This window comes from Chamaea fasciata, unplaced genomic scaffold (genome assembly GCF_029207755.1).
Source record: "Chamaea fasciata isolate MVZ Bird 193981 ecotype frontalis unplaced genomic scaffold, bChaFas1.0.hap1 SCAF_1, whole genome shotgun sequence".
Taxonomy (NCBI): Eukaryota; Metazoa; Chordata; class Aves; order Passeriformes; family Sylviidae; genus Chamaea; species Chamaea fasciata.
The window spans coordinates 85,651,327-85,669,970 of record NW_027094086.1 but is presented as its reverse complement, the minus strand read 5'-3'; the positions used below and the strand labels follow the sequence as shown (position 1 = coordinate 85,669,970).

The 18,644-nt window shown below is 39.1% G+C and overlaps 1 protein-coding gene across 2 annotated transcripts in view; it reads left to right on the top strand.

Annotated features, from left to right (window-relative positions):
* The window catches only part of LYRM4 (LYR motif containing 4), an 86,260-nt gene extending 70,367 nt beyond the window's left edge, over positions 1-15,893 (top strand). For both annotated transcript variants that reach the window (XM_066187650.1, XM_066187641.1), the window contains one exon: positions 15,521-15,893. In XM_066187650.1, the coding sequence (XP_066043747.1) occupies positions 15,521-15,583 (63 nt within the window). In that variant the 3' untranslated portion in view covers positions 15,584-15,893. The remainder of the gene's footprint in view (positions 1-15,520) is intronic.
* Positions 15,894-18,644: the final 2,751 nt, after the last annotated feature.

Here is an 18,644-nt window from a genome sequence, read left to right as displayed (position 1 = left end):
TGTGTTAAAACAGTGGCCTCTGCTCTGGTGAATCAGCACCAAGCCCATTTTAAAGTTTCAAAATTTGTACCACTTGTTTATAATGCGGACTTTTGAAACAATAGTCATCTTCAAAAAATCTCTTGTCTTTGGGATTAGCTGTATTTCCCATTCTCTAAAACAAACAGATACAGCATGATTTGTTTAGACGTGGCTGAGCACAGCATCGAGAGCCACTGAATGGGTTGAGAAAATACCACCTGGCATGATGAGAGTATGAATCCTTTTGCATACATGCTCCAGCTCTGATTCTGTTGAAGCACTGGCTGCATGAGAAGAACCAATATTTATGAGTATGTCAAAGGACAAAAAATTCAAACTCTTCGATGGGTTTGGAAGGAAATTGCATTCTGTGGATTCAGCTACAAGGAAATCTTTCCACAAAAAGTGTCTGTCCTTGGTCAGGCTGCTTTCCTCATCAAGGATTCTCTTGATAGCAAAGGGTAGCTGATGAATACAAGAAAATGACCAAATTGTTTTTCTCTCTGAGATATAAGTGGTGCCCCCTGCAAATCACAGTTCAATGCAGGCAAGAGAGGTCTGTAACAATTTTAAGTTGAAGATAGGTTTCCCAGAAGGCCAAACTGGGATGACCCCATATCATCTTCTTGCTGGTTCTGTGTCAGTCCCCATCACCAAGCCTCACAGGATACAAAACCAAACATACATCATAAATAAGATGGTGAAGGATGCTTTTCTTTCCCTGTGAGCCACCACACTCTGGAGGTCACCACACAAGGTCACACTGTATTAACTCCAAGGGTTCATTCCAATGCAATGGACTTTGTGACCCAGAGTGTGGTCAGTGGACACAGTTGGGCACTCTGACTCTGCTTTACAATAGTAAGTTCAGTCAGTCAGGTCACCTTTTTCTACTTCTACTGTCAAATGGATTGCAGGGGGTCATTGTTTCCAGTCTGTTCAGAAATGGTGTCTGCTATTGTCCTGTTTCATTTGCTCCTGACCACGTAGATGTTAGCTGGTGGAGTACTTTATCTGAGTTACCCTCCTTCCTGGTGCCTGGGTACGAGGAATATACCACTTGAAAACTCCCACAGAAGAAAAACATTTCTGAGGAAAATACAAGTAGAGTGACATTTTTCTTTACACTTCTAAACATTTTACAAGGTCAAAGCAAAATGATCAACCACGAAGCTTGAAGAGTTCAAAAGAAGTGCCAAGTTCACAAATACATGGTAGAACTCATTGCCACATGCCCCAGCATGCTGGGGGGAGGCCAGCAGGTGGATGAGTTCAAATGGGATTAGACAAATTAATCACATCTGTTGAAACGGTGTTATGGTTACATGGCCATGAAGTTGCCAAAAAGTTGTTGTCACTAGAAGCAGAAGAGGCATTTTAGCAGAAGGATGCATGTGTGTCATGTTCATGCTCCCTTTCCCTGAAGAACTGCTTGTGGACTATGTTGGGCACAAAATACTGGAAAAGGTAGATCGTTAAATTGATCCAGTTATCAGTGCTCGTGTTCCTCCCTGCTACACCATTCTATCTCTTTAAAATGCTTTTGGGTTTGTGACACTTGTCATCTACCTCTAAGATGGGATCATGTTGAAAGAAGTGACAATAAGAGGAAGGAACTGTTTTCCCTCTTCTCCTGGGTGCTCCAGCCCAATCTGACCTCCTCTATTCCAAAAAGGAGACATCCATTTTTAATATTTAAATATTCACAGTAATGCTTATAACTTCATAGGGAATGAAAGAAACATTTTTCTTGTATCTTTCTGTGTTTTAAAAACCTATTTATAATTTGAAGAGGGAATTTTCACATACAAACCCCAGCATTGTTCAAGTGAGGATGATGTTTTAATAGATATTAAATTTGCTAAAAGATTTGATCTATTAATTTGTGGATGCAGTTTTAGTTTCTTCTTTGTTTCTTAATCCAAGTGTTACACTATCAGGCAGTGAAGACCTGAAGTTGAATTTTTTTCCATCAGCAAAACTAAGCTGCTTTAGTTTACTCTAGAAGTGGCACACAGAAAAAAGGGCTATATACAACTGGATGCTTAGAATATGCTATTTGAATTTAATGAGGGTCCTTAAGGTAGTCAGATTGATTTACACCATCCTGAAAGTTTTTCCTTCTGATACAAGGATTTTTAGAACTTCCTGAGAAAATGAATAGCATACTGAAACTAGATGTTTTCATAAAGAGTAATGTCATGAGGGGGATTGATATATAAGCCTTACAGAACAGCTGGGACTGGAAGAGACCTCCAGAAATCTCTGCTCCAACCCCCTGTACAGAGATGATCAAGGTAAAGCGGGTTTATCTATAAAGTAGCTTGCAGATAAAGTTGATAATTGCAACTGTAGCTTCAGTTTAACTAAGTTTGCCTGTGTGTGGAATATAATTCTTAAACTCACAAGGTCTTTTGTATGTTGAGTTCTGCAAAATTATTTCAAATTTGTGTGGTTTGAGGAATAGAGAACTGCTGTGTTGCACAAGAAACTTGTGGGTTGCTACAGTCTTCTCATCTCTAGCTGTGAGGGCGTATCAGCAGCTTAATTGAAACAAAGTGGGAATATTCAGAAAATACTTAAGAAATTAACTTTAAAGGGGTATCTAATCCACAGAAGTTGCTGTATGGCAGGAAATAGTATTGTCTGCATTGATTGTAAAATCTTGTAGATTATGGCGTTTTAGTAAATATTTTTCCATTAATCACATCTATTCTGGTATATCTATGATGGCCATGGCTCGTGGGACATTAATCATCAAATAAGGACCATCTTTTCAAGACTGGGATTGTAAATCTAGCATATGGAGCTAATTGGATTTGGGAACCAGAGCAGACGAGATTTGTTTCAGGAGTGGAGAGTTACATCATGCTGTTTCGTTTATTCGGTTGTGCATGTGGAGCACTGAGCAGGAGTAAAATACTGCATCGGTTAAACAGTAAGTGGTTAAACACAGCACTTAGGCTTGCATGTTTTTTATGTGGAATTTTCTGGAATGTCTTTTGAAGTGCCACAATGCCATCTACTGGCTCACTTTTCTGTGGTTTTTCCCAGAGGGGCATTTCTTTTGTACACAAGCTTATATGTAAGGTTTTTGCACAGTGTTTTTGAATAGAAAAATAAACAAGCTGACTTAGAATGTGCAAAATAATTTTTGGATTCATATGTTTGTTAAAGGACATAATACATTATATACACTACAGAATCATTTTTAATCTCTTCCCAGTTAGTCTTGCTCTCCTTTTGTTAAAACTCTGAGATGATTAATACTGAAAGATAAAGGGCAGATCTCTGCTTTACATAACAGCTTGTGTGTAGTAGCTTCACTGTTTTCTGTTTATAGTCAATCAGTTTCCCTTTTTTCCAATGTTTTTTATAGAGAAAAATGGAAAGAAAATTAAGTAACACTCAAGGTGTCAAGCCACAGAAGGAGGAAAGTGCTGTATTAGAAATTATTTCAGACAGGGTTCCTCACTGACAAATTCCTAGATTCAGTCTGTTCCCCACAATTGCCTCCTGTCTCTGCCTTCCCCCCAACATGTGTTTAAATAGCCTTTTCAAGATTCATCAACAACCTTCCATTGGCCAAAAATTCCACAGACTCTCTAACAACTGTTACGGAGAAGTATGTATTAGAAAATATTATTCTCAATATCAGACTGTTCAAACTGTAAATGAGCAGCAGGCAATTCTAAGAAATTTTATTAATTCTTGTTTTTCATCAGATTGACTAATATTACCTATAGGAGTAGCTGTCTGTCTTCCATTTGCTGCCAACAGAAACAAATGAGCAAATATAATAATGATAATAATAATAAAAAGACAGGAACTGTAGATACAGGTAAAAACTGTTATTTTTTCGTTTCATTGCTGAGTTTTTCTTTAAGCTCTCTGGAGAGTTTCCTTATTGGTCATTTTGTTTGTCCTCATAAAATACTCTTCACTTTTAATTTGGTTTTGCCCTTCACATTCAGTTTTTCCTAACAGACATTTTTCATAATCCTGCGTTTATTCAGTCTAGTTAGGAGAAAAAGAAACATTGCTAATGGCTTGTAACATTTTGAATTGTTTTTTTTAATAGATTTGTAACTCACTCAAGCACACCTCCAGAATCATTATTCAAAACAACATAGCAAGAAAAAAAAATTCCAGCAGTTTCCTAGATGGCCTATAATGGAGGTAAATTCAAACATCTGTGCCCTTCCTGGCCTTTTACCCTTTATCTCACTGACATTCAGAAGGTCAAGTGGATCTCGCCAAGCCCAGTTTTTATCTGGTAGGAGCTGTATCTTGCTGACAGCTGCAGAGCGTTTGCACGTCAGTGTGTGTGCTGGTCTGGTGGAAGAGCCCGAGTGCCTTTGGCCGGCTCGTATGGAAAGGACGGTGTCTGTGCGCTCAAGTCAGTGCTTGTTGGGGGCAGTGGGTTATTGGTTATTGCCCTGCAGCTGGTGGGCTGTACGTCGGGAGCAGTGAAGCTGAAATGATCCTACTTGGCACCCGCGTTGTCTTTTGTCACGTAAATGATCCGTGTCAGGGAGGGTGCGCTGCGGAGTGCAGCTCGTCGGCAGCTCGGGCTTCCCAGCCTGTGCTAAGGAAGCATCCCACCGCGATGCCGAATGGGAGCTCTGCCGAGGGGAAAGCCCTCCGTGGTGCATCCGTCACTGCTGCTTGGGTTTGGCCGGGGTGTTTCGGGAGAGGAATGCTCTACTCTGACATGTGCAAAGGAACAGACGCTGCTCCCTGCCTGTGTTTGGAATAAGTGCTAACCTCCTACTCCTAATTATTATCTGTGCTGCAAAATACTAGGGCAAGCCTCTGCTTAGTGTGACGTTAAATAAGGGAGGACCGGCAAAACCAGAAGAGCAGAGTGATTTTATACCGCATCTTCCATTACAATCTCTTTTTTTTTTTTCTTCTTTGAACTGTCCTGTGCTATTGCAAAGAAGGAAGAACTAATTAGGCCAGTTGCTGAAAGTGTTTTGCCACCCACACTACTGAAAAGAACTCTTTGTACGGAATTAGCTCTTACCAGCTGTGCTAAATCCAATAATTTATCTTTGCCAAAACAAAAGAAAAAAATGCTGCTTTAGTTTAGTCCAATTAAACAAGTTAATATAAGCAACACCCTATATCCACACAAACACAGATATCTCCTGCCTAAAAGCTGCAGGGTTTGCAAATAATTATTTTCTCCCTTTCTTAATTCTCCTTACTGTTTGTAAAATGGGCTGGGCAGAGGAGCACTGGGAAGTTAACCCATCTGTGTGTGGAACTGGCTGAGCGTGAGCTGTCCCCCTGAAGAGCAGTGTGATGGCAGGACACCCACCTCAACTTGGGCAGGTTGGAGCACGAGGGCTTGGCATCAGCTTGGTGTGGTGCTGCAGGGGATATTTGCCTTGGCACTGAGAGGCAAGGGGTGCAATTCCTGCCCCAGGGGAGAGGCTGCAGGAAGTCAGAAGCCTGCCTGCCCTCACCTGGAGTAACTTCAAGAGGAACAGAGTGGTTCAATGTGTTTGCGGTTATGGCTCCATGGCGGTTGCTTAATCAAGTAGATCAAAGTCATGTTTTTTGACTGGGGTGTTGGTTTGGAAACTGAGCTGGACCTCAGAAGTGATTTCAAGGTGACCCTGGCACAATGGATAGCAAGGCACAATGGATAGCAAGTGAGAATTCACAGGCCTAAACATTGACTGAAATTCAACAAATCCATCCTCAGTCCTAAAACATTAATGTCCTTTCTTCTCATTGGCTTCCTACTCAGGTTTTTAAAGAGTGTAGATAGTCCAGGCAGTGAGGGTTTTTTTGTATGGCTTTCACTGGAACTCTTCCAAAAGAGGGGAGGAAAAGAAAAATGCTCTTTTGAAGCTTGGAGGTTTGGAGATAGTAAACCAAGAATGATGACTGAGCAAGAAAAAAGAAATCTTTGGATATCCTCCATCACAAGAAAGTAAGATAAAGAAGGAAATTATCTTTATGATTTTGTCAGGAACAGATGACTGTAATTTAGTAATCTGTAAGGATTTTGCAAAAAAAAAAAAGGAAGTCTTTTTATTGCAGACAAATAAAAACTTATTCCTGTCCTGATACACTGTCCTGATACACTTAGAGGTCTAAACACTGCAGTAGAGACTTGACATGTAAGTATTTGCCTCAATGGGGTGCTCCTTTCTGGGTGAAGATGCAGATTGAATCAAAAACATCCAATACAAAATTTATCTTTGTAAACACAGCTATATTTTCTAAAGATAAATTCAATTTGTTATTTCTGCTCTTTCAAATTCAATTTTGTAATTTGAATGGGCACAGAGAAAAGCCCAGCCTGTAATGACATCTGAGGTGTATGTAAGGTAACATAAGTGCAGAAGAAGAGACATATTGGAACCTTAAAGTAATTTGTTCCTCATATAAAATTAAGTTTAATCCTTGGTTATAGCCTTCTTGGAGGACAGGGGAAAATGAATTTTCTCTGTCTCTTATGTCTTAGAAAATTGTATATGTTACCGAATTGACTTTTTTTTTTTTCCCGAAACACGAAAGGTCTTCTTATTTTAAAATACTAATAAAAGCACCTGTCAGTTTTACAAAATGCAGTGTACCTGCTGCCATCCTGTAACCAGCACCAGGAATTTGGTAAGGAGAGTTTGGAGTCCTGAAGAAGCCACATCACCACCAAATAATTAAACTATGGCTAACATCCATTCAAATCCAAGGTTCAGCAGATCTGTGTCTTTCACATCCCCAAACATAGCTTCAGTACCAGATTGAAAGGCATTTTTTTAAACATTCTTCTGGCTCAAAGGACATTAACAAAACAGAAAATTTAAATTGCTAGGTTAAACAGTATTACAGTTCTGAGTCACCTGAACTTTTCCCCTTTATGTTTGGTGTTCCGGATAAGATCAGAATAAATAAAGAAAACAAATCCAAGTTTATGTAGTTAATATGATATTGCCTTACCAAATGTACACAGTGTGTTACACTTGAAAGGAAGAATATTTGATGCATGTTTCTGTAATAGGTGATTATGCCAAACTGTCTTAATTGATGCAGTTTTCTTTTGTTTATGCTAGTAATCGAAGATCTGAGCTGTGAGAGTAATTATACATCTCTGTACTTCTGCTACCCATATATACTTTCTATAAAATATTGGGCAGGATGCTGCAGAGAGAGGTAGCTCCCACAGGAGAGTCCTCAAGCATAATACATGTTGTGTACTTGTTATCCGTTTGTCTCGTGGAGTTATTACTGCAGGTGTTTGTGCAGCCTCACACTTTGGTGCTGCAGATACTGAGAAAGCTTCTCGTTCAGAAAAATCAAAGTGAAAGTGTAGCAGGTGTGCATGGGGAGCTACTGAGCTGTGTAAGATACTACAGGGATGAACTCTGAATGGACACAAGCGCAGGCCATGCTGGGATCAGGACAGCTGCTGACTTCAAAAGCAGGGTGACCAAGGTTTTCCATGCTGCCAAACCAAATGCATCTTCTAGAGCCATCAGCATTGCCATGTGCCACAGCATTTTCTACACTGAAGAATCAGTGGCTTTAGCTGTTCCCACCACTCTAGGCTTGCTCACTTCTGGGCTGCTTTTGACCTGTGTGAGCTACAACATATTCTCTGGCATGTTTCTTGTATGCATCTTCCCAGAACTACATCCAGCCAGTCCTGCTTTTCAGTCCTTGATATCTTGGTACCTGCTGTCTTAAAATATTTTAGCTCCTGAAGTTCAGCATTTCCCAAGGAACGTACTTTACGTACTTTTCCCCTTGCACTTATTTTATGTACTGTTCACTTAAAAATGTGGTGAAGACAAAGCTTTTCAAGGCCTTAAACAATCATCATTTAGACAAGCAAATCTCGGTTAAAAACAGAAAAAGTCCATGTACCATTTGCCGCTCTGGAACTTTCTCTGACTTTGGTGGTTTGGGACAAAATCAGGTACTGGAAGGAAGAATAAATCTAGAAGGTGGTGGGCATTATTTTTTAAAAAAGGCCAGGAGGTACAGGTGGATAAGTCATTTTCTGAAAGATGGTAATCTACAGATATACCATATACATCTTTGTGTAACTGTTTAGCAGCTCTTCCCAGCCAAGCTCCCCCAGCTTACATGAGAAATAAGACTAAAGATGATTATTTCAGTACATTGCGTTTCTGGCATCTGACTTTAAAAGGCATCTGCTGTAAAAGGTGGTCTTTAAATTATGATTGTTTTCATAATGCTGCTCATTTTAGTACCACAGTAGTTCACAGTATGAAAATTTATTGGGGCTACAGAATTACTTGATCACACTACTCAGTAAGCATACCTAATATCTGCTTAAACCTGTCTATAATGACTACATTTTCTTCACTGTTCCATTCCGAAAGTCTCTTAGAAGTAGTGATCCAAGAAAACACTCAAGGGTGAAATGTTTTCCTTTAATAATGACAGTTTAGTTTTTGTACATATTGTGGAGTTAGTCTATCTGCAATACACAAACATTACAGTACTTTCGTGGACCTAGTGCAGAATGTGTGTTTTGTGACAGTGGCTGTTGTATTATGCTACTGACAAAAGTAAGGCAGGCACTCACATTGGCATTGATGAATTCTGCTTATGTAGTTGCTGCAAAACATAGGGTCCTCTGTGAATGGTCTGGGTATTTACATACCAAATGTCTCAGCATTACTAGACTACCTGTTACACACACTCAGCACAATGTTATCCACGTCTTTGTCTCTATATTTTCAAGTACTAATGTTCTATATTACTTTCCTTGCTACACTCAGCATCTTAACTGAGTGATTTTTCTCTTCTTCATGCTATATTGAGAAAAGATCAGGCCATATGAAGTTTTTCCCCTTGACCCACATGGAATTGACTCTTCAGAAGATCTGCTTCTTCTGTGTTTGCCTTTTTGAAGAGTTTGAGCTGCTCTGTAAAGGTCGAGGCTTTCCATACAAGCGTGAGAGAGAAAGCTAATGTTGAAATAACATTAGCAGGTAACAAATAGGGAGGGACGCAAGGTGGGAGTCTGGAGATTGCCAGGGTGCTGAAAGCATGAAAAGATCACATCAGAGCATTACATCTGCGGACCTGCTTCTTCCTTCTATGTGTGCTGTATCAAACCTTCACCTGGTTGTTTAAGCCCAAAATCAGTCACTGCTTGCTTTCCCAGTCTCTGACATCTTTGTAAGGTAACCATTGCAATAGCAGAGGGTTGATTCTTCCCCTTTGCAGCCATCTGCTGTTGGTCCCTGTGTGCTTTTGAGATGGCATTTTTCTTGTCATGCTCCTTTTTATCTGGAGGCTGAGTGGCTTGCAGGAAATGAGACAAGTGAAACTGTGACGTTACTGAAGGACCACATAATCTGGTCCACTTGGCTTTCACAGAATCATAGAACAACCCAGGCTGGAAGGGGCTTGAAAGATTCCCCTTTTGCTTTCTCTGACGAGGGCCCTTGTTACTTCATGCTACATCAGTTGTAGCTATTAGGAGCAAAGGCTGTGTCTGCCATGCCCATCTTGTCTCTAAGGACAGTAGCATGCTTGTGTAATTCTAAGAAAAAGGGGCTCTCATAACTGAGAAATAGTAAGCGTTTAAAAAGAAAAATCCCTTTCTGTTTTAGATGACCATACACAAAACACACGAATATCTATGTTTACAGTATTTTATGTGTAAATCATTGCTGGAGTAGGTAAGATTCACTGCTCTTTTCACTGAAGAGTATCTCTTCAGGGAGGCTCACAGAATAAATTAATGAGAGTATTAAATAAATACATCACGCTACTTCTGACAGACCAAATGAAGGTGTTCAAGATAAAGTGCATATGGTTCTAACAAAATTACATTATTTATCATTATTAGAAGAAATAACTTTCAGATACATTCTTGCCTATTAAGTGTCGTACTTTACTTCACATCTTCATGAAAGCCAAACAAATGGTAGCAGTAAATTAATATTTCCTGCCTTTTCAAAAGCTTCATGTAGCAGTGGTTGTAGGATATGTTGTGGCACAAAGAAAACAGCATTTGCAAAGAACAGGCTTACAGAAGTAAAATACACAATAGTTTTAACTTCTCAGCTCTGTGCTTTCCTTCACTTCCTTTCCCATTCTGTGTAGACAAATGGAATCAATTAAAATAAGGGAAATGTCTCCAAAACAATTTTTTTCCACATTTATTCCAGCTCTTCAGAGCTGGAATAACCTATGTGTTTAAGAAGCCAAATGCAGTTTTTCAACATTCTTTCCTGAGTAAAAATAAATAAGGCTGCTGCTGCAGCATTTAATACCAACACAAAGATTTGGCAAGGAACTAAAGTTATTGATGAGGGTTTTGGTTCCATTTGAGTCGTATTAATTACTGTGTACCACACTGGTGTGTTTATTATTGCAGTAAAAGATCATTTCAAAAATGGTTGTCCATATTCATTTAAAAACAAACAAAAAAACATTTAACTGACCTTAGTAAATATGAAAAATCTATTATAAAGTGTTCCTGTGTGTAGCATATCCAATTTTGGGCATGGGGGAAAAAAGGTAGTGCTTCTTAAGAACAATAACCACTTCACTTAAATTTGCAATAGGATTGCAACTTGGTTGGCATCATCTAATAGGAAAGACTCTAGGGAAACAACTTACAAGACTGTTGCCAGCTCTTAAAATAACCTTTATTCTTGTACATTTCTGTTCTTGTCAGCATTCACGTAAGATGCATTCTGTAGTCACCATGCTGGAAAACATGAACGTGGAACTTCTTCATGTAGTGTTTGAGGCCCAGATTAACAGCCATAAATGCAATATGACTGTGGAAAAATCAGGGATTTTTCTTCCTAGTTAAATTCAGCAGTATGCCCATGATATACACCTGTCAACTTCCTAGGTGCAACAGGAAAAAAAACCCTGATTTTATACATATATATATGTGTGTGTGTGTTTGTGTATGGTATAAATATATTAATACACAGGACTTTTTCCTGTTTCTCCATAATAAAGAACCATGAAAATGTGTATGTTTATATATGATCCCTGGCTGTAATAAGGTCACCATTTCTTGCCTGCAGATTTGTAATGAAAGAGAGAAGATGGCTATGTTTACTATCTAGAGATTGGTATTTTTCATGTATTTATACATGTGTATATAACACCTTATATCTATATATTAGATATGTAAATCTATCTGTTGTACATCAGCTTAGGTTATGAGCAGTATTTCTTCAAGAAAAACAGGAAACCATTGTTACTTCTCTAGTGATTACCGTCTTGGGAGATCAATTTTTTAAAAACTGACACCTACAGAAATTGCTGTCTTGCAGGGTTTTTATATTACTATGTTGTGGTGGCACTTTGATGTGTTTAGGCCTTGCATTGTCCGGTAAGTTGATTCTACATAAGGTGAGAGTGTTGCACCTAACCACCTGTTAGGCTGCTCCTGCTTTTGTCTGCCATCAAAAAATAAACAGTAGTATGAAAAAAACCACAAATGTTAGTTTCCTTTGAGGGCAGAAAGGCTGCTGCCTAGCTACTTACCTGAGTAATTTTAGGGCTGTCACCCTGAAATTTATCAGTGACCTTACACAAGTAGGTAGCTAGTTGTTTGGAGACTGGCAAGTTTGGCAGGATGATAAGGGTAATTCAGTGACAGTGAGAAAAAGTATCATCATCAGGGCTCAGCAGGATTTGTTAGAGTTCATGGGTTATACACCACACAATTGCAGTCCTTTAAAGTACATGGGAACAAGAGATGTCTGGCCACCTTTGTGCTGCAGAGCCTAAAGAAGGAAAGAAAAATGTGGTGATTGTTGAAGTAGACAGACCTTTATACAGAGCTGTCAAGGAAAGACACCATCATACTTTTCAGAGCAGAACTATGCACTCTGAGTGAGGCAAATTAGAAAGAAATTCTGAAACCAAGTCACCTTATTTTCAGCCCTGCAGAAATATGAGCAGTCACTTCTACCTCAGCTCTGAGCTGTGAAGTAAAATCTTTGTGTGGATAAAATACACAAGACGTGCCACATACCTTCAGGAACTGAAGATGATAATCTAGTAGTATTTTGCAAGTAGTAGCAACAGGTCTGCAGGATCTACTCCACCACCTGTGTGAAGATGGGAAGGCAGCCCCTAGCAATCAGGTTAGCCCCTGGGTTCAGGTTGGCCCCTAGGATTCAGGTTAGCCCCTGGGATTCAGGTTAGCCCCTAGCATCCAGGTTAGCCCCTAGGATTCAGGCTGCCTCCAAGGCCAGCATTCTCCCACTGCAATTGCATCTGTCATGTGGCTTGGCATGGAAGCCAGACATAACCTGCTCACCAGCCACAGGTGTCCCTGAGAGTCAGACACTGGCAGCCAGACACCTTTGGAGAGGATAGAGTTCAGAGTTGTCAATTTGGCTGTATTTTTTGAATTTTTAGGGTAATATAATGTTCTTTCAGTGTCTGCAGGACATTCAGATTTTGCTTCTAACTCTTCTTAACTCTATGATTTAATTCTTACTGGACCTCCCCATTGACATCTTTGATGTTATATAGGGAAAACCTTTCCTACATGCTTTTTTCCCCAAGAGCAATGAAAGATTCCATGAAGTGGCTAATTCCTGCCAGCTATTGCAAAAGCCTAGTACTTGTTTCTGTATGTTTCCACACAAATACCTAATAACCAGAGAATAGCTGGGTAACAAGATGGACTAGTGCATACTCTTCAGTGAGTTCTTTTTCCCCATTTGTTGTCTCACATGTGCTGATAAATCCCATTCTGAAGCCCTAAGCCTTCTGCTGGATTCAGACAGAAGGCAGCGGTAGGGTTTTCTAGAACAAGTCTTCCTGTTCACAAGAATCAGCTGACCATATAGACTTGTACTAAATCTTTGAACCAAGGCAAATTGTCAGGTTTTGAGGGCTGAACCTGTCAGAACCAATGTACATAGTTTTGCAGGCAGAATTTAAATATCAAATAATTCAAAAGGAGCTGAGAAGCAACTTTTATATATCTATTTATTGTTTTCTCCTGATGACAAAGTGGTTCTTTATTGCACATTCTTTCCTGGGGAATCTAATTGCAATGTGTTACCTAAAGAGGTAAATAAACTTTTGGGTAACCAAGTTGCCCAGCAAATTATAGAGTGTTCTTCCCCAAAAGTTTCCTGTGGTCAGTGAAACTCCCCTGGCACTGACCTATGCACTGGCTTCCAGCCACCTACCAGAAGGGTAAATGGGGTGTACAAGCTACAAACATACACGATGAAAAAAGACCACAATAGGTAACCACTTAAGTCTCTGTTTTGGGAGAATGATCCACAGTGAGTGTGTGCTGCTGAAGTGCTTTCTTTAGACTCGGGGTGGTGAGGACACTGTAAGAAGGCTGTTGTGGTTCGTAGGGTTAATGAGTGTCAGTGTGTAAATACTGGTGCAATCCTTCTGCTGAGGCAGGGGATGTTTATAGATGGGAATTTTTTAGCAGCTATAAATGGAAGGTCTGTTTGTTTTGTCTAAGGCACATGGGAAAGGCTTAATCATAACTTTAAAAATTCAATGCTAATGGCTTAAAAAAAATCCTTAGGTTTCAAAGTTCGGCTTACAGTGCCATGGCAGAGGTTCTGGAAGGGAGGCAGCAGGGCAGGCAAGCTGCAGCAGCCCAGCAAAGGCTGACAGCACAGCACTGGTGGCTCTGCACTTGCTGAAATGCCTGCACGCCTGTGGTTTGCTAAGGAAGCAGCTCACACATAAATCTGTGCTTTTATTGCAGTCGAGTCAAGAGGTGCAGCAGTAGATAACATCACCTGTTGGCACAGGGACAGCAAACAGCAGCTCGTACCTTTCTCCTACAAAGCCATCTGCCACAGCTGAATATGATTGACTGAGAAGTCACGTACTCAGTCTCATCTATCTCCCCAGTTGGGGGAGAAAAAAAAATGCAATTCAGGTTTCAGCATTTTTGTAATCCCTCTGAGCCTCCCATTAAATTTGCTCTACTGTGTGGGAAAGGATTAAAGATTCTTTGGGCTCCAAAACACAGTATACAAAAATTAAGTACTTCAGCATGGTTTGTGGTAAGGCAGCAACTAAAGTGTACAGCCTGCCACACAACCCAGAGCAGCAAGTTCTCTTTGACAAGTAACACTTGTTGACAGCTTAAAATTTCTGTTGGTAACACATGCCACAGTTGTGTATGGCCTTTGTTTTAAATATTCTGTATGCAACATATTTCATAAGTAACTTCAAAAATAATCAGAGTTGTTCATATGCTGTTACTAACTTAGCTCAGAGTGCCAAAAAGAAGGAAATATTTGCTGGCAAGGAAAACTTCTGTTCCTTTACAAATGCTCCCTTGTAATAAATATTTCAAGATTTAAATCAATGCATTACAAGTTTCAGACAAGATTGTCTATCAAGATTAAATTGTTCATTTCCTAAAAGGCAATATTACTCACATTTTATGTGAGTGTGAGCATAGATGAGAAATTTTTATTCAAGAGTGGCCAGGATTTTTTCCTGACAAAAAATGGTAAACAGAAAACGCCAAAAACATTCTTTCCCTGATTTTTTACTACTTTGAGAGCCTGACTTGCTGTTAGGCTTAATTTGCAGAGTATTAAATTCTACTAAATGTGCTAAGCATGCTTAGTGTAATTCAGCATCTAGCCTTTTTGGTCCTAATTCAACACTTACATTTTCTTGTGAAAAGGACACAGAGCTACTGTGTACCCAGGCCTGAAGAAGAAAATAGGGGAAAGAAAGGGCATAACAGATATTAAAAAATAGACTCAAAAATCCATACTTTAAAAAATAAATCTTGTCTTCTGCTTTCATTACCCTACTTGCATGAAACTTCTTCCTTCCCCATCTCAGCTGCTGAGCCAAGAGCTGTGTGACAACTGCCAACTGCTCATCTAGTCACAATTTACCAGTGTTATGGGGCAGACTAGAAGGTGCTAAAGAACAAGAGGAGTCAAAGCATCAGTGTTGCATTTTTGTCATATTTCATTTCCTCACTGCACAACAAAGCACAAATACAGGAGGTCTGAATACCATCTCAACATACCTCTCAACAAGAGGTAGCTCCAGTGTGTGTAAAAGGCTACCCCTGAACTAACAACTGTTGAACTGCCTTCACCATTCGTAAGGCAAAATAAATTGCAAAGGAACGGAAAATAATACCATGCCATACAATTTATATCTAGGCTCTCCACCCAAAAAGCGTAAGAAATATCTGCTGATTATATCCATTTTTTTCATTATATTTGTCTTTACATTTTTCTAAACAAAGAGCCTGCTTGCTTTTTCTCTGTAGTAACTTCTAATGTTATTTTTTGAGACTTTAAACGGTATTCCTCAATGTCATTATTTCAAGATTTTACATGTGCGGGTATTTTATGTATTGGTTATTTTTCTTAAGGTCTAGACATGTGTATTATTTACAAAAAGAAATGTTTAGAGAAAGAAAAATGTAGTTATGAAAAAGGTTAATATCTGGGCTATTCAGTTCTTAGGATATTTTACTGATATTTTGGTTTTATTTCAGGTTACCATTGACCAGCTGTACTCCACACAAAAATTGGTCATTGAGAGTCCAGGAAACACATAGCCAAGAAAAGTCTCTGATCCTGAAGCAACACTGGACCATCTTCAGCATCCTACAGTGCCACATACGGAAACATAAACTCACTGCAGATGTCTGAGCTTGTCTGTTCAGCAGAAGAAATGCCTGAGAGACTCAGTTTTTGGCAACCAAAGTACTATTTTCTAATGGGTCACATGTTCTAAGATAAATGGCTGTGATTTATAATAGTATTTAAGGTAGTCTTGGAATCTGTTTGCTTGTATGTCCCATGTGATGGAATAGTTCCTGCCCTATTTCAACAATATAACTTCATTAAACTACCTGTAACCAGAAACACTGTTCTGCTGCTGACCTTGTCTCTCACTGACCACAAAAAAAAGTGTTAGATTTAAAACCCCTCACCCAGCTGCTAAGTTTGAATTGATCCTGTTGCATTTTAAAATACCCAGCATCTGAATTAAATAAGTACATATTTTATTTAAAGTATTAAAACCAGAGATGGTCAGAATTTTCATCTCCTGGACTTTGATACTTACAAATACCATAGGCTGCATTGTGTGGTTTCCTTGAAGAGCATCCCTTGACACTTCAGGAGGTGATATAAAAATTTCACTACTTCTTTCTTTAGTTTCCAGGAGTTAATAACCAGTTTTATCCTACTTTTAACAATTAACTGATCAGAATAGCAGAATTTAAGACTTGAATTACTGAAGCTTGGGAGCTTTCAAATGTTTTTTCACCAAGGCCTTTAATTTGTTGAGGTGCAACTATTAGCAGAAAGCTCCACATCACTTTATGAAAGATTTCCCTTTTTTCACAAACATCTTGAATTTTGGCAGAAGAAAAAAACCTAACCAGAACAGTAACCCAAGTGCTATAAGGTCATGAAGTGGCAACAAGCTTTGCCTAGAAAAAATGGAACACTCAGCATAGCATTTTATTGGCTATTCTTAAATTCGTAGAATGCTCAACACTTTTAAGACCACAGATTAATAAAAAAGCAAGCAAAATTTTTGATCAGATTCTGCTCAAGTAATTGCTGTGCCTGAATTTGTTTTTTGTTAGAAATCTGCAGAAAAGTTAAGCAGTACAAAGCTGGCACACAGGGGAAAAAATACAGTTTCCTTTTATTTCAGTGAATTGCTGTGGGGTTTTTTAAGTAGAGAAACAGAAGCTCAAAACTACTTCCATGGCACTGTGGCCTTTGAAATCCACCCCTTATTCTTCTTGCTTCACAAATTTCATCTTTGTTTATGTTCTTCTGTGTTGTTCATGCTCTGTGAAAACATTATTAAAGCAGAGTGTCTAATTAAAGTGTTTAATTTAGAACAAACTCCCATTCCTCACTGCCCCTTAAAGTGTATTTTACCATTTTGTACAGTTAGATTGAGATGTATAGTAATGGATTTCATATGGACAATACAGTGTACAGAATAAAACAGTGTGTACCTGAGACTGCAAACGTAGCCCCTTCTCAATTTCAGATAAAAAGCAAATACAGTAATAATTCTCCTCTAATTAGGTGTGTAAGTATTGCAATGTAAATTGCTTTTAGTGAACATTTTATTAAAATGGAATTTAGTTATTCTAATAGGTAATATACATTAGGTTCTGTATTTGAAATCTCCACATTCACAACTGGATAATTAAGTGCACTTAAGTTAATGGTGAAAGTGCAGGGGAAGAAGGGTTTGATTGCTCTTTAAGCTTCCATTGAGCTCACAGAAATGCAGTAACATATTACATTCCTGGATGACACAGGCTTGGAAGGGCTGCCAGTTTTATACTCTAAGAAACTTGGTCGCTAAAACAGTACATGTAAAATCCTTGTCTAAAACAGCTTAATTACTGGAACAAGTACTGCATACCATTTCAAGATCTGAGAATGTATGCTAGGAAGCAAAACAAACATACTTATAAATAGCATAGCCCTGATTTATACAGGGGGACAACTCCATTGGTAACATTTTTACTATTTAAATATACGTTTTCACCATATTTACAAAAAAAGTGAGGGAAACTCTTTCAATGCAGAATCAGTTCTTCCAGAATACTTTTCCAGTGAAGTTTTTTAGCATTTTTTCTAACAAGAATACAGCTGTAGATGGTACATGCTGTCATACAGACAGGCAGTCTTGGGAACATGAAGTGTCGTATTAATCCACTCCAAACTATGAAGCAGATTACTTCTCCATTAATGCCTGAAAACTCTGTTGTTAAGCTTTTGTGGTAGATAGAACACTAGTGCAGTCCCAGCTCATGCCATCTGCTCCAACCTTCTTTCTCATGGTTACCACTCACATTCTCTCTCCATTACTTATTTCTACCTTCAGTGGAGCAGCAGTAACCTTCAGGTACAGTCTGCAGAGAGGACCATCAAAGCAGGGAAAAATAATGGAGCGCTGTCATTTCCCTCTGTCCCCAGTCCATACTGCAGAGGGTAAGACAGATCACCACCTCAGTAAAGGACAAATTAGTTCTTCCTTGAAATTACTGATCAGCTTATCATACAGTATTTATACATTACTTATTAGAAGCAAGGTAAGAATGCCCCTGCTGCTACAGTCCAAAAGTCTGCGTAACACTATCTAGCTTGTTAACAGGAGTGCAAAGCTAGCAAAAGTATTCCCACTTACTCCTGAAACCCAGCAGCATTTAGGCATTTGGCATTTTAGATGCTTGTTCCCTGTTTTGGACAGGCCTGTATGTTTCCTTTGCTTGTAACATACATGTAAGTGCATGGTCAGTTAGTGTTAATTGTATCAGTTGTACATGATTGAAAGATACCCACAAATATATTTTTCCCTTGCCTGATGAACATTTTAAGGTATTTTGCCAAAACATGCCCAGTTCTGAATACAAACATAGCTTGACAAATGCTTTATCATTAAAGTCCTACAAACTATGGAATGAAAATACTTGCTAACCGCACCTGGCTTAGGAAGTGGAGCCCAGTTGTAGGCTGGGATGACTTTAGTGTTGTGTTGGTGACCCCCTTGCTCTGTTCTTACTCTTGTCTAGGGATGTGCTCACCGCCGACAGCGGAGACAGCGGCCTGGAGAGCTGGCACTGTGCTCCAGCCTCG